This window comes from Chrysemys picta, chromosome 7 (assembly GCF_011386835.1).
Source record: "Chrysemys picta bellii isolate R12L10 chromosome 7, ASM1138683v2, whole genome shotgun sequence".
NCBI lineage: Eukaryota > Metazoa > Chordata > Testudines > Emydidae > Chrysemys > Chrysemys picta.
The window spans coordinates 46,404,924-46,427,530 of NC_088797.1; the positions used below are offsets into that span (position 1 = coordinate 46,404,924).

Sequence of the window (22,607 nt, forward strand, 5' to 3'; positions counted from 1 at the left end):
ACGGTTGGCTCTTAACTGAAAGGATGGTGGTTTGGCCCCCTCAGGGATGAAGGCCAGGATGGATACCTGAACCTGGCATATGGCTCGCACTCAGGAGAGGGAAAGCTGGGATTGTTCTTATGTTTACCGTATATCACCAAATGCATGAGTCCCTCATAGGAAGGATACAGTATGAAGGATATATGTAGCCTGCTTTGGGAGGAGATGATGTGCAGAGCACTTAGCAAAACTCTGCTCTTTCTGCAGGTTCTTACAACGAGCTGTGCAGTGATTCCTGGGATTACAGAGTGAACATCTCCAAAGTAAATGGCTTAATCTCAGAGAAAGCAGAGGAGAGCTTGCGTCCTTTCCTACAAGGAACAGATGTTCGAAATGGCAAGGATTCACCCCTCTACCCTGTTATAAAAGCACCTTGGGCAGCCAAGGGAGCATTCCTCTTTCACTGGCATTGCATTGAATAGGGGATGGGCACTGTAACATTCTGTAGGCAACCTGGGTTGGGCTACATAACTCAGAGGAGCCCCTTGAGCTGACTAAAGTATTCCATGGACCCTCTCAGTCCCTGGAGCAGCCTGGAATTTGTGGGGCACAGGGATCAAATGTGGAGTGACACTGCCTTTGACCTACTTCCTGCTATGCTCTGCGTTCTGCTTAGAGCATAGCAGGAGATGCAACACAGAATTTCACCCAATGTGTGTAATGGCACTTGCACACTGGTGACAGGACCCCTTGACAATGTGAACATAGTGGTGGCACAGGGAGGAATTTTGGCAGCTAGAAAGAAGTGAATATTGGTGGCAGCACAACACTGAAAAGCCCCCTGTCTTTGTTGTGACCTATGCCAGGAGCAAGGAACATGAGCTTCCCCCTCCGTTCTGCCATATGAAGCTTCCATCTGATCTTAAATTAGCACAAAATAAGGAAGTGGCTCATCCCCTGCATGCACATTTTAAATTCTTTTGCAATTTGCTTGCTTGGTAGTTACTGAAAATTATAAAAGGTGCTGGCTGTCGCACAACCCAGGGAATAAACCACTGGGTTCCCCTTGGTTGGCAGTCAAGCCCCCTAGTTACACCCACTTCTTTATGGGCCGATGTGACAGATGTTGCAATCCCATGCAGTGTCTTTAGGGACCAACTATATTGCGGTTATGAATGGTTCAAAATGGTTTTAATGGATTCAAAACTGGCTGATCGGTCTTAGTGTGTAATTGTAAATGAGGAATCATCATTGAGTGGGTATGTTGCCAGTGTGGTCCCTCAGGGATCAGTTCTTGGAGATATTCTATGATCTGTGTGATACGGGAGGTCACAATGGTCCCTTCTGTCCTTGGAATCTATGAATATGTAATTGCATTCTGTTCCATGGAGAGGGGGTTACAATAGCACCTACAGGAGCTAAAAACAGTGGGGCGTGATTAAGGTGAGTCACTGAGACAAAACAGTGCTAGAGAGGTGCCACCCCCTGAACTGGTTGGCTGGGTCATTCAAACTATGGAGGAGTTACATTAAGGATGAATTTGGTCCATATTTTGTGAAGCCTTTTGAGATCCTCAGCTGAAAGGCTCCATAGAAGGACAGAACAGTAAGTACAGGGGAATTTGACCAGGACACTGGAGCTACCTCCCCCTACTAGAATGAGCTATGTGGTGTGTATCATAGCTATGACCATATGCCCTATCTACTCCATCTTTATATTTCTAGGTATCTCCAGCAGGCATCTGCTATTTTGTTTTGAGTCCAGATGCATCATGCTACAGAGGGGAGAGATGCAGTGGCGGCTCCAGGCACCAGTGCTCCCAAGCACGTGCCTGGGGCAGCAAGCCGCGGCGGGCACCCTGCCAGTCCCTGCGAGGGTGGCAGTCAGGCAGGCTTCAGCGGCTTGCCTGCAGGAGGTCCGCCGGTCCCGCGGTTTCGGCGGCAATTCGGCGGCAGGTACACCGAAGCCTCGGGACCGGCGGACCTCCCGCAGGCATGCCGCCGAATCTGCGTTAACAGCAGTGGACCTCCTGCAGGCATGCCACTGAATCTGCAGGACCGGGGACCTCCCTCAGGCATGCCGCCGAAGGCAGCCTGCCTGCTGTGCTTGGGGCGGCAAAAAAGCTAGAGCCGCCCCTGGAGAGATGCACACTTTGCTCTCTCAGAGAGATTTTCCTTTGTTGGTTTTACCTTAATGTCAAATAAGAAGTCATTGAGACTGAATGTATATGGCTGCTTTTTGTGTCTGACAAAACATTAGGAGTGCGATTCTGTGCTGTGCCTCTAAGCCCAGGGAGAGTGGGGGCTGAGATGTGCTCACCACTGAGGTGTACGTGCAACAGCAACCCCTCTCCCAGTGTGAACTCAAGAATTATTCCCACCCCGAAAGTCCACAATGAAGCCTACAAGTAAAACTCCACCACCATTTTCCCAGGTCTTCAACTGAGATCCAACAGATGAGCTGTAGAATGCAGGCCAAGAATATGTCCCTAATCCCTTTCTGAAAGAGAGAGCACCGTTGTTCATCAGAACAACGCCTGCACTACCCTCATGCCCAGGCAACTCCCTGTATTGTGTTTGTTTCTCATGCGTCACCTAAATCACTCATAAAACAAGAGGATTTTTTAATAAAACATGTTTAATTAGCTTCCTCTCAAAAATCTCCACTCCCTGCCATCTGATTGGGCTGCTGGCAGAGGAGTGACTCGGCCTGCTGCATGTCTGGGTTCCTGGAATAAGCCGAGTTGCCAGTGAAAATGACTCCAGGGAGGAATGGGCGGTAGCAGAAAGAGCTGACTGAGAGGAGAGAGATCTTGAAGCTCATTTTGTTTCCTTTCTGCAGCCTGACAGAGAAAGGGAGGGAAGAGGAAAGCTGCACACAGCTTCTGCCAGGTCACTCATCATCTGATTCCTGGAGCTCCCAGCCTCCTGCTTGTCAAAGGCACCAGCTAACCACTCCGTGTTTCAGTAAAGACATTGTATCAGGGGTATTCTTGGAGGGGATCCAAGAGATACTTCAGCTTGGCTCTGACCATCTTAAACCTGTAGGTCACACACTCCTTACCCCACCCCACATTCTCTCTTTCTTACCTACACCATAAATTTTGTTCCTGTCTTTGGGATATTTCTCTTCACGTGTTTATCTTTGGTTCGCTAACAGACAGACTTTGAATTGCAACTTTCAGCCCCTACTGTCCTTATACTTTTGAGGTGTTCTGATCATAGGGTTGAATCTGGCCCATTATGGAAAGAGGATTTGGTTTCCACCCTCACCAGCACCCAGACTTTGATGAATGCTGGGATATGGGGGGCGAGGGATGGTTCAGGCACATATCAAGTTTCTTGTTTCTAAAATCCAAATGTCTCTTAACTGGTGGGTTGAGACAAATTCCACCTGTCATTTCAGAGAATGGAGAAATAGCCCCTCATCTGAGGGCTGGGCAGGTATGTGAAATGTAACATTAAATAACAAAGCAATATACACTCTGGTTTTGGAATTACAGGCAGATGGAATTGGGGAGCTGAAACCTGCTCTCTAGCCTACATGCTGTCTCTTTATGTTCTTGCCAAGTACATCTTGCATCTTTATCTTCCCTAGTCCCTGTGAGGGAACTACAGGGAACGATGGAAGCCGTTCTCTTCTCCTGCTTCCAAAGCAAACTCCTCTCATTTTTGAGTCATGACTCAGAATGCTGTGTGGCTTATGAGGAAGTGATCAAACAGCTGGCACCTACAATTTGGGCTCCCTTACTTAGACTCACTTTAGGAATCCAGCTGGAGTCTAAATACAGCAGGTCATATTCATCCCTGGTGAACCTCCCATTGACAACAGTGAAGTTATATCAGGGATTAATTTGGTTCACTGACTGTACAATATTTCAAAACCAAAACTGAGGCACTCTCTGGCTCTGAGGCTATGGTGCATGAAGCATTTTTCCTGGAGAGCACAACTAGGCTGGTAGTGACTGAAAGCTGTCACCACCCGAGCAAAGGCTGTTTCAGAAGTTACTTGGTGAGCTCATTCCTATTCCTAGCAATCTGGTGTCAATATCATCGCTGTTAGTCAAGGACTAAATGGAATAAAAGATGAAATTATCTTCTTGCCTCCAGAGGTGTTCCCTCCAGATTTAGTGTGAGCAACATGCCAATACTTATGTTATACCTCATTTATGGATAAAGAGCTTCAGGGCTGTCAAGCCAAAAAATTTTCTCAATACCAAATATTAATTCTCCACTTAGCCACTGAGAAATCTGAAAAAGGTACACACTTCTTTCTCCCATAGATTATACTAGCAACCCAGCAATGCATGAGTTCACCCTGCTGGCTCTCCTGTTCCCACAGTCATTGTTGACTGTGGTGCATACTCAGAGGACTGACTCGCCTCTCACTCACCCTAGTTTCATATCCGTGAAGCTCCACCATCTTCTGTGGAGCCGCTTCTGATTTACACTGGTATACATGAGACGGGATTGAGGTTCAAGGTATTCAACAGGGGATTAAAATAGGCTTCCATGCCATAAGAAAGAGAAAAAGAATGTTTGCCAAGTAGACACAGTCAAACACAATAAAAAGAGAAATGTTCATTCCAAGTCTCTTTACTGGCTATTGCAACAGGTCTCAGAGATTCCAAATATAAATATGTAAATAACAAAGTTGACATTTAACACCTCAGTTAATTGAAACTAATCTGTTGCAACATAAACAGCAGGAGGAAGAGACTCCAGTGTACCTGACTACCTTGCAGTGATCCCATTTAGCAGTTAAAGGCATGTTGGAATAGGTGTTCTCTGTCTCATATAAAAAGGGTGTAGCTAGGACCAAAGGGTGTAGCTAGGACCAGTTTTCCACGAAAAGCTCATTAGCCAGCATACGTATTAACCCTGTTCAGGAATTTTGTTGCTGTAAACAGGGAGTGCTGCTCCAGCCACCTCGTGTAATAATGGATTACCAACCAGCAATTACATTTTATTGTATTCAGCTCTTAGCTGCCAAAAGATTGGGGATTGCAGGGCTGAGTTTAAGACTCAATTAAGAGAAGGGCTAGTGAAGTAATCATAGCAACTCATGGTCTGATTGCCTAACAGAGGGGAGGCACCACCTGATTTTTCTCCCCATTCTAGGGGAAAGAACCAGAAGGAAACCCTGTGTTTAAGGAAGCCATTGTGGCAGCTTTACTGCATGAATATTCTAAAGCCATTGCTGGAGAGAGTGACTTTTTCTCCATGTGATATGCAGCAGATTCCTTCAGCAAGAAGGGAGGACAAAATTTAGCAAAGTCCCTTATGCTCTCTCTTTCCTCGTCCGTCCCTTTGCTCCCTTGTTCCCCTTCAGTGGGCTTGGACCAGGTGTAACCAAGGATAGAAACGGGGTCCAGAGGTTCTACAATGAATAATCCCCACTAGGACCTGAGCCAGTGGCCCTAGGTGTTCGTTTGGTAAAGGGCTACAGAGGTATTCACCTTGACGTAGAATGCTTTATGCCTGACTCTACATCCTGTTGCCCTGTCTTTTGCCCATTTAATATCAGTGGAGTTCCATTGGCATAAAACAAATGGAACAAGGTGGAATATTGGACCCTCTGTTTTACTCTGCTAAACTGAATCCTTCCTTGAGAATTAGATTGTTTTTAGGTTGCACTGGGGCATACCCTGAGCTGATGTACATTGATATAGCTTCAGTGACTTCACAGGAGCCAGGCTGGTTTATGCCAGCTAGAGATCTGGACCAGTATGTTCAGAAAGTGTCCCAGTTGCTTCAGTTCTTATCTTGTTCCCAGCCCAAATCTCTGGGTGGGATGCTGTGCTGAGCTTCTTAGGGTACGTCTACACAGCCAAAAAAAAAAAAAAAAAAAGCCAAAAAAACAAACAAACCTGCCGCAGGGACTTGGGTTCACGGGACTTGTGCTGCAGGGCTAAAAATAGCAGTGTAGATGTTCAGGCTTGGACTGAGGCCCAGGCTCTGAAACCCGGTAAAAGGGGGTGGGTCTCAGAACCCAGGCTCCAGCCCGAGTGGAAACCTCTACACTGCTCTATTTAGACTCACAGCTTGAGCCCCGCGAGCCCAAGTCAGCTGACCCATGCACTGAGATCTGCTGCTGCGGGGTTTGTTTTTTATTTGCTGTGTAGACATACCCTTAGACTCGGAACAGCACAGAACTCATAGCCCAGGGGTAAGGGTATAGGGAGCCTTCAAGCCACCCTGGAACTCTCCCAAGCCTGAGCTGCTGCAGGGGCTGGAGATGCCCCCATATATTTTAGCCATCCCCAGGTCCCCTCCATCCATTTGTTTGGTGTCTGACAAATGTGCAATATATCAAGAATCTGGAGGTTCCTGACCTTTGCAGCCGGTAGTGATTGGTGTAGGATATGAAATGTGCTGGTTGTAATCCTTTCACTGGCCCTAGTCTATGTTCTGTATTATATTAAATGGATGAAATATGAATAGCCAGCTTAGACGTATGTTACCTGTTTAGGTAAAGGAATGATTTAACCGCACCCTTTGTTCCAGGATTATTCACTGCAAAGGATTATTTTATTTAAAACAACATAGGAATTGCCTAGTAACTGGAATAACCAGTTAAAACAAACATAGCTATGCTCTGCATCGCACTGAAATTGATGTTGAAGAAATGACCTACTTTCTGCAGAGAGAGCTGTCATTTTAAAGCAAACATGTTGTTAAATTGATACTTGGTAACTCTAGGCACCTTAATATTTCTGCTTCCTTCTCAGTTGTTCAATTTTGTAGCATCTCAAGGTCAGTCTGAAACGAAGCAGGCCACCAGATGAGAAATTTGGATGGGTAAATCTCTCAGATCATTTTCTAAAAATGCAGAGACAGATTACCAGTGCAGGAGACACAGACAATGCATGACATGAAACCTGACCCCATCTCTGCATCGCTTCACATTAGTACGTGGAAGATGTACATTCAATCCTCATATTGGTTTTTATCTCCCCAACTGAAGCTCCTGCATCACTCTGACTCCGATGGATAATGGAACAAGCTTTTGTTATCTATTGGTATTCCTGAGTTCCAGGACATGCAAAGGGATGCAATGTGTACCCTGTTCAGTTGTAGAAGGTCCAAGCACCACTCATCTGTGCAGAAATGAAAGTTTATTTTTGCTGATATTTTTATTTATTTACTTATTTAATCTATTTTTAAGAATATTTTTTGTCCAAAGACTCAGAGCTAGGTTCTTCTTTATGCAAATAGCACCTCTTTAACACTAGCAGACACAGTTGCCCCTGCTACTTATCGCTCATCAACCATGCCCTAGATTTGTAGACTATAAAGTCAGAAGAGATTATTGTGATCATATTGTCTGACCTCCTGCATAAATCAGGCCATAGAACTTCCCTGAATTAATTCCTAGAGCATACCCTTCTCTTTCTCCTCTTTGCTGCTGTTAAGAGGAGAGACAATCACTTATATATTTTGATGGTTTATTTAATTCAGTAAGGATGTCTACCTTTCTCAACTAGGCCATAAGAAGCTTAGGGTATGTCTACACTACGAAATTAGTTCGAATTTATAGAAGCCGGTTTTATAGAAATCGGTTGTATACAGCCGATTGTGTGTGTCCCCACATAAAATGCTCTAAGTGCTCTAGTCGGCGGACCGCGTCCACAGTACGAGGCTAGCGTCGACTTCCGGAGCATTGCACTATGGGTAGCTATCCCACAGCTATCCCACAGTTCCCGCAGTCTCCGCCGCCCCTTGGAATTCTGGGTTGAGATCCCAATGCCCGGATGATGCAAAACAGTGTCGCGGGAGGTTCTGGGTACATGTCGTCAGGCCCCTCCCCCCCCGTCACAGCAACGGCAGACAATAGATTCACGCCTTTTTACCTGGGTTACCTGTGCAGACAACATACCACGGCAAGCATGGAGCCCGCTCAGCTCACCGTCACCATATGTCCTCTGGGTGCCGGCAGACGTGGGACTGCATTGCTACACAGCAGCAGCTGCTAACTGCCTTTTGGCGGTAGACGGTGCAGTAGACTGGTAGCCTTCATCGGCGATCTGGGTGTTGGCAGCCGTGGGGCTGCATTGCACCAGCCCCTTGCCTTTTGGCAGTAGATGGTGTATTACGACTGGTAACCGTCCTATTACAAGTTGGGTCATCGCACATTAGCAGAGTCTTCCCTGAGCAGCAGATTGTGCAATAGGCCTGAAGGCCATCGTAATACACTAACTGCCAAGCGCCCAGTATTTGCTGCCAAGCACCCAGAAAGATGCCGAGGGCTATCAGTCACGCTGCACCGTCGTCTTAAGATGTAAAAAATAGATTTGCTCTGTATTCATTTGCTTCCCCCTCCCTCCGTCAAATCAACGGCCTGCTAAACCCAGGGTTTTCAGTTTAATCTTTTGGGGGACCATTCTGTGTGACAGATGTTTGTGTTTCTCCCTGATGCACAGCCACCGTTCTTGATTTTAATTCCCTGTACCTGTACGCCATGTCGTCACTCGGCCCGCCCTCCCTCCTTCCCCTAGTCCATCAGATACTACTTTCGCGCCTTTTTTTTGAATTCTGGGTTGAGATCCCAATGCCCGGATGATGCAAAACAGTGTTGCGGGCGGTTCTGGGTACATGTCGTCAGGCCCCTCCCCCCCCCCCGTCACAGCAACGGCAGACAATAGATTCGCGCCTTTTTACCTGGGTTACCTGTGCAGACAACATACCACGGCAAGCATGGAGCCCGCTCAGCTCAGCTGAGCTCACCGTCACCATATGTCCTCTGGGTGCCGGCAGACGTGGGACTGCATTGCTACACAGCAGCAGCTGCTAACTGCCTTTTGGCGGTAGACGGTGTAGCATGAGTAATAGCCGTGGGGCTGGCAGCCGTAGGGCTGCATTGCACCAGCCCCTTGCCCTTTGGTAGGAGATGGTATATTATGACTGGTATCCATCGTCGTCGTACTGGAGTGGCTGTCAATCATGGCCACCTGGGCAGACATGCTACTGTCTCGATGATGATGGCTACCAGTCGTAGTATAGTATTTTCTGCCAATTGCCCAGTATTGTCTGCTAAGCACCCAGAAGAGGCCGAGGGCGATCTGGGTGCTGGCGGACGTGGGGCTGGCAGACGTGGGGCTGCATTGCTATACAGCAGCAGCCCCTTGCCTTTTGGTAGACGATGGTATATTACGATTGGTAACCGTCGTCATCATACTGCAGAGGCTATCACTCATGCTGCACCGTCGGCTGCCAGCTTCAGATGTAAAAAATAGATGTGTTCTGTATTCATTTGCTTCCCCTTCCTCCGTGAAATCAACGGCTTGCTAAGCTCAGGGTTTTCAGTTTAATCTTTGGGGGGACCATTCTGTGTGACAGTTGTTTGTGTTTCTCCCTGATGCACAGCCACCTTTCTTGATTTTAATTCCCTGTTCCTGTACCTGTACGCCATGTCGTCACTCGGCCCTCCCTCCTTCTCCTGGTCCATCAGATACTAGTTTCGCGCCTTTTTTCTGACCAGGCGCCATAGCTAGCACTGGGATCATGGAGCCCGCTCAGATCACCGCGGCAATTATGAGCACTATGAACACCACGCGCATTGTCCTAGAGTATATGCAGAGCCAGGACATGCCAAGGTGAAACCCGGACCAGCCGAGGAGGCGATTGCAGCGCGGCGAAGAGAGTGATGAGGAAATTGACATGAACATAGACCTCTCACAAGGCACAGGCCCCAGCAATGTGGAAATCATGGTGTCACTGGGGCAGGTTCATGCCGTGGAACGCCGATTCTGGGCCCGGGAAACAAGCACAGACTGGTGGGACCGCATCGTGCTGCAGGTATGGGACGATTCCCAGTGGCTGCGAAACTTTTGCATGCGTAAGGCCACTTTCATGGAACTTTGTGACTTGCTTTCCGCTGCCCTGAAACGCCAGGATACCAAGATGAGAGCAGCCCTCACAGTTCAGAAGCGAGTGGTGATAGCCCTGTGGAAGCTTGCAACGCCAGACAGCTACCGGTCAGTCGGGAATCAATTTGGAGTGGGCAAATCTACGGTGGGGGCTGCTGTGATCCAATTTGCCAGGGCAATGAAAGACCTGGTGATATCAAGGGTAGTGACTCTGGGCAACGTGCAGTCAATAGTGGATGGTTTTGCTGCAATGGGATTCCCAAACTGTGGCGGGGCCATAGACGGAACCCATATCCCTATCTTGTCACCGGAGCACCAAGCCACCGACTACGTAAACCGCAAGGGGTACTTTTCAATGCTGCTGCAAGCCCTGGTGGATCACAAGGGACGTTTCACCAACATCAACGTGGGATGGCCGGGAAAGGTACATGATGCTCGCGTCTTCAGGAACTCTGGTCTGTTTCGAAAGCTGGAGGAAGGGACTTTCTTCCCGGACCAGAAAGTAACCGTTGGGGATGTTGACATGCCTATCGTGATCCTTGGGGACCCAGCCTACCCCTTAATGCCATGGCTCATGAAGCCGTTCACAGGCAGCCTGGACAGGAGTCAGGACCTGTTCAACTACAGGCTGAGCAAGTGCCGAATGGTGGTGGAATGTGCATTTGGATGTTTAAAAGCGCGCTGGCGCAGCTTACTGACTCGCTCAGACCTCAGTGAAAAGAATATCCCCATTGTTATTGCTGCTTGCTGTGCGCTCCACAATATCTGTGAGAGTAAGGGGGAGACCTTTATGGCGGGGTGGGAGGTTGAGGCAACTCGCCTGGCCGCTGATTACGCGCAGCCAGACACCAGGGCGGTTAGAGGAGCACAGCAGGGCGCGATGCGCATCAGAGAAGCTTTGAAAACGAGTTTTGTGACTGGCCAGGCTACTGTGTGAAACTTCTGTTTGTTTCTCCTTGATGAACCCTCCAAACCCCCCCCCCCCCGACCCGGTTCACTCTACTTCCCTGTAAACCAACCACCCCACTCCACCCTCCCCTCCCCAATTCGAGCACTGCTTGCAGAGGCAATAAAGTCATTGTTTTTTCACATTCATGCATTCTTTATTAGTTCCTCACAGAAGTAGGGGGATAATTGCCAAGGTAGCCTGGGATGGGTGGGGGAGGAAGGATGGAAAAGGACATACTGCATTTTAAAACTTTAAGTCTTATTGAAGGCCAGCCTTCTGATGCTTGGGCGATCATCTGGGGTGGAGTGACTGGGTGGACGGAGGCCCCCCCACCGTGTTCTTGGGCGTCTGGGTGAGGAGGCTATGGAACTTGGGGAGGAGGGCTGTTGGTTAAACAGGGGCTGTAGCGGCGGTCTCTGCTCCTGCTGCCTTTCCTGCAGCTCAACCATACGCTCGAGCATATCAGTTTGATGCTCCAGCAGACGGAGCATTGACTCTTGCCGTCTGTCTGCAAGCTGACGCCACCTATCGTCTTCAGCCCGCCACTTGCTCTTTTCATCCCGCCATTCAGCCCGCCACCTCTCCTCTCGTTCATATTGTGCTTTTCTCATGTCCGACATTGACTGCCTCCATGCATTCTGCTGTGCTCTATCAGCGTGGGAGGACATCTGCAGCTCCGTGAACATATCGTCCCGCGTCCTCCGTTTTCTCTTTCTAATGTTCACTAGCCTCTGCGAAGGAGAAACATTTGCAGCTGGTGGAGGAGAAGGGAGAGGTGGTTAAAAAAGACACATTTTAGAGAACAATGGGTACACTCTTTCATTATAAGGTCGCATATTTCGGCTTGCAGACAGCCATGGTAGGCCACAGTGTTTTGGCTTTTTTAACCTTCTTAACATGCGGGAAAGGTTTCAAACAGCAGCGCGTTTCCCATATCAAGGATGAATTGGGTTGTCCATTTAAAATGGGTTTTCAATGTAAAAGGAGGGGCTGCGGTTTCCCGGTTAACATGCGGCACAAACCCAAGTAAACCACTCCCCACACACACACACACACACGATTCTCTGGGATGATCACTTCACCCCTCCCCCCACCGCGTGGTTAACAGCGGGGAACATTTCTGTTCAGAAGAGCAGGAACGGGCGCCTCTGAATGTCCCCTTAATAAAATCACCCCATTTCAACCAGGTGACCGTGAATGATATCACTCTCCTGAGGATAACAAAGAGAGATAAGGAATGGATATTGTCTGAATGCCAGCAAACACCGGGACCATACGCTGCCATGCTTTGTTATGCAATGATTCCAGACTACGTGCTACTGGCCTGGAGTACATGAAGGAGAGCTTTCTGGAGATGTCCCTGGAGGATTTCCGCTCCATCCCCATACACGTTAACAGACTTTTCCAGTAGATGTACTGGCCACAATTGCCAGGGAAAATTAATCATTAAACACGCTTGCTTTTAAACCATGTGTAATGTTTACAAATATTTACAAAGGTACACTCACCAGAGGTCTCCTGTGTGCCCTGAGGGTCTTGGGTGAGTTCGGGGGTTACTGCTTCCAGGTCCAGGGTCACAAACATATCCTGGCTGTTGGGGAAACCGGTTTCTCCGCTTTCTTGCTGCTGTAAGCTACCTACAGTACCTCCATCCTCATCTTCCTCATTCCCCGAACCGTCATCCCTGTGTGTTTCTCCATTGACGGAGTCATAGCACACGGTTGGGGTAGTGGTGGCTGCACCCCCTAGAATGGCATGCAGCTCCGCGTAGAAGCGGCAAGTTTGCGGCTCTGCCCCGGACCTTCCGTTTGCTTCTCTGGCTTTGTGGTAGGCTTGCCATAGCTCCTTAATTTTCACGCGGCACTGCTGTGTGTCCCTGTTATGGCCTCGGTCCTTCATGGCCTTGGAGACCTTTTCTAATACTTTGCCATTTCTTTTACTGCTACGGAGTTCAGCTAGCACTGATTCATCTCCCCATATGGCAAGTAGATCCCGTACCTCCCGTTCGGTCCATGCTGGAGCTCTTTTGCGATCCTGGGACTCCATCACGGTTACCTGTGCTGATGAGCTCTGCGTGGTCACCTGTGCTCTCCACGCTGGGCAAACAGGAAATGAAATTCAAATGTTCGCGGGGCTTTTCCTGTCTACCTGGTCAGTGCATCTGAGTTGAGAGTGCTGTCCAGAGCGGTCACAATGAAGCACTGTGGGATAGCTCCCGGAGGCCAATAACGTCGAATTCCATCCACACTACCCCAATTCCAACCCGCAAAGGCCGGTTTTATCGCTAATCCCCTCGTCGGAGGTGGTGTAAAGAAACCGGTTTAAAGGACCCTTTAAGTCGAAAGAAAGGGCTTCGTCGTGTGGACGTGTCCAGGCTTAATTCGATTTAACGCTGCTAAAGTCGACCTAAACCCGTAGTGTAGACCAGGCCTTAGTTGTATTTTGTCAGCCACACTCTAGCTAGGTGAGATCCCCACTTACTTCTCAGCAGGCATTCTGCTCACAGGGACCCAAGAGAACAGCTAGGGCCTGGCCTGGAAGGTATACTCAAGCCAAAGAGATCCTCCAGGAAGAGTAACTGGTTTCCTAGCTCCATACTGTTGGCTTGGATGGAGGTCTTCCATATTAAGGAGTTAGGTTCTGTCAGTTAGAGAAGGTTGACCCGGCAGAGTCTGGACACCCTGTAGCCACAATGCTGATAGAGTTGGAAAAGGACATGATCTCATCCCGTTAAAATTTTTTTTAGTTTTTCAACTGTTTGTAGCTAAAAGGAGTGAATCATATAAATCCAGGCCCCTCTACCCTCTACCCTCCAAACACAGCTGTGTCAGATTAAATCACTTGCAACATAGGATTGATTTAAAATGTACTTGGTTGAAACTATGGTAAAGAACATGATTATCAGACACATATATGAATATGATATGTTGGGGAAGAGTCAACATGGCTTTTATAAAAGGAAATCATGTCTCACCAAGCTATTAGAAGTCATTGAGGGTATCAGCAAACATGTGGACAAGGTTGATCCAGTGGGTATAGTGTACTTGGACTTTCAGAAAGCTGTTGACAGGTATCCCACATCAAAGGCTCTTAAGCAAACTAAGCAGTCATGGGACAAGAGGGAAAGCCCTCTCATGGATCAGTAACTGACTAAAAGACAGGAAACAAAGGGTAGGAATAAATGGTCAGTTTCCACAATGGAGAGGGGTAAATAGCAGGGTCCCCAAAGGATCTGTACTGGGACTTGTACTGTTCAACATATTAATAAATGATATTATGAAGGGGGTGAACTGTGAGGTGGCAAAATTTGCGGACCATACACAATTACTCAAGATAGTTACGTTCAAAGCTGACTGCGAAGAGTTACAAAGGGATCTCACTAAACTGGGTGACTGGGCAACAAAATGGCAGATGAAATTCAGTGTTGATAAGTACAAAGTAATAATGCACATTGGAAAATATAATCCCAACTATATGTACAAAATGATGAGGTCTAAATTAGCTGTTACCAGTCAAGAAAGAGATCTTGGAGTCATCGTAGATAGTTCTCTGAAAACATCAGCTCATACTAGAAGAGATTAAAAAGCCTGGGACTGTTCATCTTAGAACAGAGATGACTAAGGGGGGATATGATAGAGGGCTATAAAATCATTATGGTATGGGAAAAGTGAGTAGAGAAGTGTTATTTGCCCATTGACATAACACAAGAACTAGATATCACCTGATTAAATTAATAGGTAGCTGATTTTAAAAGAAACAAAAGGAAGTATTTTTTCACACATTACACAGTCAACCTGTGGAACTCATTGCCATGGCATGTTGTGAAGGCCAAAGCTATAACTGAGTTCAGTTAGCCAAGATGGTCAGGAACACAACCCCATGCTCTAAGTGTCCCTAAACTCCCCACTGCCAGAAGCTGGTAATAGGCAACGGGCTGGATCACCTGATGATTGCCCTGTTCTGTTCATTCTCTCTGAATCTTCTGGTGCTGGCCACTGTTTGAATAGAGGACACTGGACTACATGGACCAGTGGTCTGACCCAGTATGGCCGTTGTTACGTTCTTATGACTCATGGGTATTCAAAAATCTGATAAAAATGATCTCTTTACCGTGTGTAGTTTATTCTTTACTCTGGGTTAATTTGCCAGGAATACAGAGGTGGCTACACAAATACATACACTGAACATCAGAATAAACATCTATCCCTCCCATCATGTAAACCTCTTAACATTCATTGCCAGATGCTAAACCTTGGAGAGACAAAAAGAAGAACAGGAGGACTTGTGGCACCTTAGAGACTAACAAATTTATTAGAGCATAAGCATCCGAAGAAGTGGGCTGTAGTCCACGAAAGCTTATGCTCTAATAAATTTGTTAGTCTCTAAGGTGCCACAAGTCCTCCTGTTCTTCTTTTTGCGGATACAGACTAACACGGCTGCTACTCTGAAACCTTGGAGAGACAGAGTTCAAAGTGCTACATGTAAGCCCATATGCACTTATTTCTGGCACTTGGCACAGCAGATGTGGTGTGTGTTAGAGAGCATATGTCTGAAATACTTAACTATTAGCAAACACGTTATTGTGGTACCTGTCAGACTGGGACACTGCCCTTCTGGGAAAACCTAAAATGTGACCGACTTCCATTATTTTCTTGTCTCTTTTTTTGCACAATCCAGGTAACGCTTTATATGAAGGTATGTGAAAGATGCACAAGGGGCAGGGCGTAGTTTCAAAACAAATGCTTTAACACTCTTGTCTTCAGGTTGTTGTTCACATGCCTCCCAGACCCCAAGGATCCTTTTGCCCTTCACCCACCTCCCATTTGCTTGTAGCTTATTCCCCGCCCTGTGTCATGGAGGCTGTCCTTCTGGCGCAGTGGGGCTGGGTAGAATACCCCTAAGAAATGTGAAGTTCTCACCAGGAGCTGAGTATGCTGCCTCCACACTACCTTTAATCCATTTTAGACACTGAGGAATAAGCTAACAGAGAGAATCTAAGTCCTTCCTCAGTATGCAAGGACCTATCATCCAGTCCTTACTACAGAAGGGCAGAGTATTAAAGAGTGAGGTGACAGGCTTTTGACCCAGGGGCGCTCACATACTCTGGTTCTGAGCTGATGTAATACCCTCAGTGCCTCAGGGTGTGTGAACTAGCTGGGAAGAGTAGTTTGGTCATTAAAGTAGCAGTGAAGCACCCTGTTACAGAAGATGTTGATGTTGTTGTAAAATACACAGCTGAAAAGATGCACCGTATTTATTTTACGTTTCACGTTCGGTGACAATCACTCTGGTGGCACAGACCAGATCTAATAAATTACTTCCACAAATCACTCTGCACTGCCTATTACCCAGCTCACACCCATCTGACACATGTTGAATCCTTCATGCACCTCCAGGCAGCAATCCAGGCACAGTCTGTTGGCTTGGCTCTGCTTTAAGAGCAGGGTTTTGCTGTGCATTGAGAATCTGTGCGCCAGACAATCACAGAACGTAGCCAGATGAGCTGCACATACAGTAGCATCCAGTACTCTTTTTTTTTCTAATGTGCCACTGGGAGGAGGATATTGCTATTTTTAAATCTTCATTCTGATAGTTTATCCCTATTCTTTGTTTCCTGTCTTTTAACCAGTTGCTGATCCATAAGAGGCCCTTCCCTATTAGCCCAAGACTGCTTCCTTTGCTTAAGAGATTTTGTTGAGGGACCTTGTCAAAGGCTTTCTGAAAGTCCAAGTACACTATATCCACTGGATCACCCTTGTCCACATGTTTGTTGACCCCCTCAAATAATTTTAATAGGTTGGTGAGGCATGATTTCCCTTTACAAAAAGCATGTTGACTCTTCCCCAACATATCGTGTTCATATATGTAGTTTCAACCAGTTTGCCTGTTACTGAAGTTAGGCTTACCAGCCTGTAACTGCCAGGATCGCCTCTTTTTTTTAAATTAGGTGTTACATTAGCTGTCCTCCAATCCTCTGGTACATAGTGGTTTTTAAGGTCAGGCTTGACAAAGCCCTGGCTGGGATGATTTAGTTGGGAATTGGTCCTGCTTTGAGCAGGGGTTGGACTAGATGACCTCCTGAGGTCCTTTCCAACCCTGATATTCTATGATTCTATGACAGGCTGATTTAAGTGATTGGTTACATACCACAGTTAGTAGTCTACAATTTCATATTTGAGTTCCTTTAGAACTCTTGGGTGAATGCCATCTGGTCCTGGTGACTTATTGCTGTTGAATTTATCAATTTGTTCCCAAACCTCCTTTTTGACCTCAGTCTGGGATAGTTCCTCAGATTTCTCATGTAAAAAGAATAGCTCAAGTGTGGGATCTTCCTCACATCCTCTGCATTGAAGACCTGATTCAAAGAATTCGTTTAGTTTCTCTGCAACGGCCTTGTCTTTCTGAATGCTCCTTTAGCACCTTAATCATCCAGTGGCCAATCAATTTCTAAAAAATCGACTTCTATTAAATTGACCTACTTTCATAGTGTAGACATGCCCTTAGACTCATAGATTTTAATGCCAGAAGGGACCATTATGATCATCTAGTCTGACCTCCTGCACATTGCAGGCCACAGAACCTCACCTGTAACAGACCCCTAACTTCTGGCTGAGTTACTGAAGTCCTCAAATCATGATTTAAAGACGTCAAGTGACAGAGAATCCACCATTTACATTTTAAACCTGCAAGTGACCCATGACCTGCAGAGGAAGGTGAAAATCCCCCAGGGTCTCTGGCAATCTGACCCCATAGAAAATACCTTCCCGACCCCAATATGGTGATCAGTTGGACCCTGAGCATGTGGCCAAGACCCTTCAGCCAGTCACCTGGGCTGGGAAAGAATTCTCTGTAGTAACTTAGAGTCCTCCCCACCTAGTGTCCTATCTCTGGCCGGGGGGGATATTGCTACAAGCAGTCACAGATAAGCCACATGCCATCATAGGCAGTCCCATCATACCATCCCCTCGATAAATTTATCAAGCTCAGTCTTGAAGCCAGTTAGGGTTCCCCCCCACACACACTGCTCCCCTTGGAAGGCTGTTCCAGAACTTCACTTCTCTGATGGTTACAAACTTTCATCTAATTTCAAACCTAAACTTGCTGATGGCCAATTTATATCCATTTGTTCTTGTGTCAGCATTGGCGCTTAACTTAAATAACTCCTCTCCCTCCTTGATGTTTATTCCTACGATGTTTCTATAGCGAGCAATCATATCTCCCTTCAGCCTTTGTTTTGTTAGGCTAAACAAGCCAAGCTCCTTGAGTCTCCTCTCGTAAGCTAGGTTCTACATTCCTCTGATCATCCTAGTAGTCCTTCTCTGCACATGTTCCAGTTTGAATTCATCTTTCTTAAACATGGGAGACCAGAATTGCACAAGTATTCCAGATGAGGTCTCACCAGTGCCTTGTATAATGGTACTAACACTTCCCTGTCTCTACCAGAAATACCTTGCCTGATGCATCTTAGAATCACATTAGCCTTTTTTCAAAGCCACATCACACTGGTGGCTCATAGTCATCTTCTGATTAGCCAATACACCCAGGTCTTTCTCCTCCTCTGTCTCTTCCAGCTATTTTGCAACTTCACACCTACTCCCTTTCCAATGGCCTCTTTCCTTGCCTAGCATGCAGCACGAAGGACAAGGTTTGTTGTTCCAGCACAGTTGTGAGTGGAGGATCCACATGAGGCTCAAGTGAGGTTAACCATGATGTTCCACAGTAACTGAGAGTATGTTTCAAGCCTCCTTTCATTCCCGCTCCCCCACACTGAAGTGCACTTGGTAAAAAAGATGTGGGACTGGGGTGTGGGTGGAGAATGGATGTGTCTGAGAAAAAATGGTTTGAGCAGGATCCTCAACGTATTATCAAGACCTTTAGCTCCATGGCCCCATTTTTGGTATCCTGTTATGAGGGAAAAGTTACTTGGTGCAGGACAGCAGCATCAGGTTGCCCTGCTCTCCCTGTGCTGCAAATCACATCCTGTCTGGCTCTTATACATGAAACACCATGCTGCTGCTAATCTAACAAGCCAAGAGGTGCCCAGGTGCTCTGCAGAATGGCAGGGCATACTCTGGGAATGTAGCCCTGGGAATGAAGCACTGGCAAGGAGCTGCAATGGGAAGGCTCCATTCCTTGGATAATTACACATTTAGGAAGATTTGATCTTATTTTTTAATTATCTCTCATTTTCTGCTCTTGGCTGGTTCCTCTAATTAGGGGCTGCCAAGTTTAATGGTTTTAAAAAATTCCCACCTGTGGTGCTAGGGGGCAGGGCTTGTTAAAGTTGATGCATAAAACATTTTAATTTTGCAATTAGGGATGGGGATCAGATGCAAAATTCTGATCTGCATCCAAAGCTGGGGGTTGTTCAGACCCACTTCTACTCTCTATTCCCCTCCCCCATATTCCAGTCCCTTGGACAGCAGGTGAAGTGGGGGAGGGAGACATTAATGGTGGTGCCATCCACTGTATATCTGCCAGTGATGGCTAAGGGGATATGGGAAGCAGCAGTGATAGACAGGCTTTCCATGGACTTGAGCATTAGTAAATTGCTGGGCCAAGTGGAAGAACTGTATGTGGAGTATCCAGTTATTTTGCTTTTTGAGTCTCCATTTCCTCTGATAACTGGTGAAAATAGTGATGGACAGTGGCCCAGAAATGCAGTGTAACAGGCCAGCAAGGTTTGCTAGAAACACCCCACCACATCTGCAGGTGTTGGTTCTGCTGCAAAAGGGTTAAGTGGATTGTGGTGATTCACTGAGAATTTGGCTGACTAATTAACCCATCTGACTATAAGGGAGTGCGTCTTCAGAGAGAGGATCCTGGGCATGGGCTGAGCAGTCCAGGGGAAGGAACCCTTGAGCACCGAAACCCAGAAAGAAGGTTGAAACTAAACCACATTAATGTATAATTGGTTCCCTGGTTAATAATAAAGCTAAACCCCAGGAGAAGGGGTGAGATTTCACTGTGTTTGAGAGCAGGGTGGGAAAGGCGTTTGCTCACACACACATGCTGTCTGCTCAGAAGGCTGATTTCTTAAGGCATGAAGTGAGACTGTAGGGGCTAGTGTGGAACACACTTTACCTGCTTATTTCATTGTGAAGCACTGCAGGGCATCTCTGTAGCACATTTTCAGACATGGATTGGAGGATCTGTCACATACCCTTCCGGCCTGCTTAGAGTTCTGCTTCAAACACTCTGTGTGCATTTGTATGCATCTAGCCAGAAATAACGTGCATGCAGAAAGAATGCCGTACACTGGCCCGGCAGCAATGATACTTAGCACACTACATAAGCATCTCAGGCTTGGTCTACACTAAACCCCCAAATCGAACTAAGGTACGCAACTTCAGCTACGTGAATAACGTAGCTGAAGTCGACATACCTTAGTTCGAACTTACCGCCGTCCAGACCCGGCAGGCAGGCTCCCCCGTCGACTCCGCGTACTCCTCTCGGCGAGCAGGATTACCGGAGTCGACGGGGAGCACTTCTGAGTTCGATTTATCGCGTCCAGACTAGACGCGATAAATCGAACCCAGAAGTTCGATTGCCTGCCGCCGAACCAGCGCGGTAAGTATAGACAAGCCCTCAGGGACAGATATTAAAGCAGCGCTTTTCATGATGTTATAATTAAAGTGCTGTCTGTGTTTTCATTCACACCCCTATTTTCAGAGATGTATAACTCAGCTGTAAAAATATATTAAATCTGGGTCGAAACTTGGCACCTGGGCTCTCAGAGCACGAACACATTTTCGTTGGCAAAATGTCCTGAAGATGCAGGAGTGCGAAATAATAATTACGATAACATAGGGTGTCAGTAAAAACACCTGTCAGCAAAACCACCCATGACTACCTTTGTGTGTTAGCTGGCCATATGCATACTCCAGATGACCTACCTCCAACTTCAAGGGGTTGCATACATGTAAATGAGGGAAGAATTTGACTTCAGAGTATTTAAAATCATGTTAAAGTAATTTCTTAGCGCTTTTCTTCTTTCTTTTTAATGCTCTCCATTGTTTGCAAATATTTCTTCCAAGTCTGTTCACAACTTCCCTCCTGATTTTATTTTTCCATTTGACTTGCCTTGATTTCCCCACCCCTCCATCCCTCCAATGGAACCAACAGAGACACGTCTGTTTGTGTTTAACAACAACTTCAGCTTGAGAAGCAGCATTATCCTGCCCACATATCCTCAGTGTGCGGTGGAAGTCTCCTCATGCGTGTGGTACTGGCAGGAGTGTTCTTTAGTGAATGCCCATTCCAGGGCCAGTGTAGAGAGAATAAAGTGTGGATTTTCGGGGCCCCATGAAAACTGAAGCCAATATTCTCGGCTTTCAAACAGTGGATTTTAAAAAGAAAAAAATCCCAGATTGAGATCCAAATTCTCCTCCCTTACACGGGGGTGAATCTGGAATACAACAGAACCTCAGAGTTATGAACACCAGAGTTATGAACTGACTAGTCAACCACGCACCTCATTTGGAACCGGAAGTACACAATCAGGTAGCAGACCAAAAAAAAAAAAAAAAAGCAAATACAGTACAGTACTGCGTTAAAGGTAAACTACTAAAAATAAAAAGGGAAAGCAGCATTTTTCTTCTGCATGGTGAAGTTTCAAAGATGTATTAAGTCAATGTTCAGTAGTAAACTTTTGTCCCTAACCCTAATGTTTTGTCAGAGTTACAAACAACCTCCATTCTGAGGTGTTGCGAGGTTCTACTGTAACTCCATTTAAGTGCATGCAGCTATTCCAGATCAGTATCAATGTAACTGAGAGCAGAGTTTTATCCTTGGGGCCTGTGGTGGGGCAGGTCCCCATCCTCATCAGGAAGGAGTTAAAAAGCTCCTCTACGCACAATCAGTCTCAGCCCGGCATGCCTGTGACTCTTGTCAAGCCTGGAGATGGGCAGGTCCTGAAGTGTATGTGTGCACTGCAGCTGGGAGATGCGATTCCCAGCAGAGGCAGGCAAACGTGTGCCATTTCAGCTCAAGGTAGTGCATTGAGAAGAGCAGTACGGACATTATGGTAAGGGCTGTGGCTCAGACTAGCTAGCCCAAGCCTGGCCAGGCTCCTGGGGCCAAGCCTGGGCAGCTAGCCTGAGCCAGCACTTGCACTGCAACGTCCCCACTGCTATTTTAGTGCACTAGCTCCATCTGAGCTAGCATGAGTCTGTCTACCCATGCTAGGAACAACACCGCCTAGCTGCAGTGTAGACATACCCTAAAAGGAAGGGTCCCTGCTTGGTGCAGGGTAGCTCTCTGGAGCAGGACTGTAAGTCAGAGCTCCCCCTGCCCCTGGAAGCACGGGTTGCTGACAAGGGAAACGCCTTGAGAGCATTGGCCACCTCAGAAAGAAGGGCTGGTGCTTTTTTTTTTTTTTTCCTCTTTGGCTTCCCTAAGGCCTAGGACTCTGCTCTCTGTGGGCTGCGAAAGCATGATGACTTTTTGTTTGGATTACTTTAGGTCCCCTGCAAGGAAGCAGAGACCCTGACAGCACTGCCAGAGGGCTATGCCCCAGACTCCAATACAGAAGAGGAGCCTACCATCTCCCCAAGGGAGTGCTAGAGGTGTATAGCCTACAGTAGGACCAAATTCAAAACTGGTGTAAACAGGTGCACTTCAAAAGACTTCTAGTTGCATTGCACCTACTTACACCCAGATTTTAGACTCTGGAGGGTTTTCTCTCCCAGGTACTAGCAATATTAAGATGGGTGAGATGCTTTCATAAACTATTTGAGAGCGTTCCTTCCTTCCATGGCAACTGGACACCTGTGAGTTTGCTGCCCATAACTAGTGTATAAGGAGTAGCAA

The 22,607-nt window shown here is 46.9% G+C and overlaps 2 protein-coding genes across 16 annotated transcripts in view; one reads left to right on the forward strand and one right to left on the reverse strand.

The window, feature by feature from the left end:
- The window catches only part of HEMK1 (HemK methyltransferase family member 1), a 133,756-nt gene extending 121,909 nt beyond the window's left edge, over nt 1-11,847 (forward strand). For 11 of the 15 annotated variants that reach the window (XM_065551319.1, XM_065551320.1, XM_065551322.1 and 8 more), the window contains 2 exons: nt 247-375; nt 2,821-11,847. In XM_065551319.1, the coding sequence (XP_065407391.1) occupies nt 9,639-10,784 (1,146 nt within the window). In that variant the 5' untranslated portion in view covers nt 247-375; nt 2,821-9,638 and the 3' untranslated portion in view covers nt 10,785-11,847. The remainder of the gene's footprint in view (nt 1-246; nt 376-2,820) is intronic. The other 4 variants (XR_010589124.1, XR_010589125.1, XM_065551321.1 and 1 more) reach the window with 2 other exon arrangements.
- LOC135972642 (uncharacterized) lies at nt 10,929-22,163 on the reverse strand. The gene is made up of 3 exons (XM_065551334.1): nt 15,248-22,163; nt 12,305-15,047; nt 10,929-11,550 (listed from the first exon to the last, which is right to left on the reverse strand). Exons 2-3 carry the CDS (start codon nt 12,840-12,842, stop codon nt 11,048-11,050), a joined length of 1,041 nt encoding a protein of 346 aa, XP_065407406.1. The 5' UTR covers nt 12,843-15,047; nt 15,248-22,163; the 3' UTR covers nt 10,929-11,047.
- Nucleotides 22,164-22,607: the final 444 nt, after the last annotated feature.

What these genes read in the sequence shown, in the direction of transcription:
- LOC135972642 (XM_065551334.1), bottom strand. Translation starts at nt 12,842, where the DNA reads ATGGAGTCCCAGGATCGCAAAAGAGCTCCAGCATGGACCGAACGGGAG. An exon ending in GGGCACACAGGAGACCTCTG is followed by an intron (nt 11,551 to 12,304) that starts GTGAGTGTACCT and finishes CTCCTCCACCAG; the next exon opens with CTGCAAATGTTTCTCCTTCG.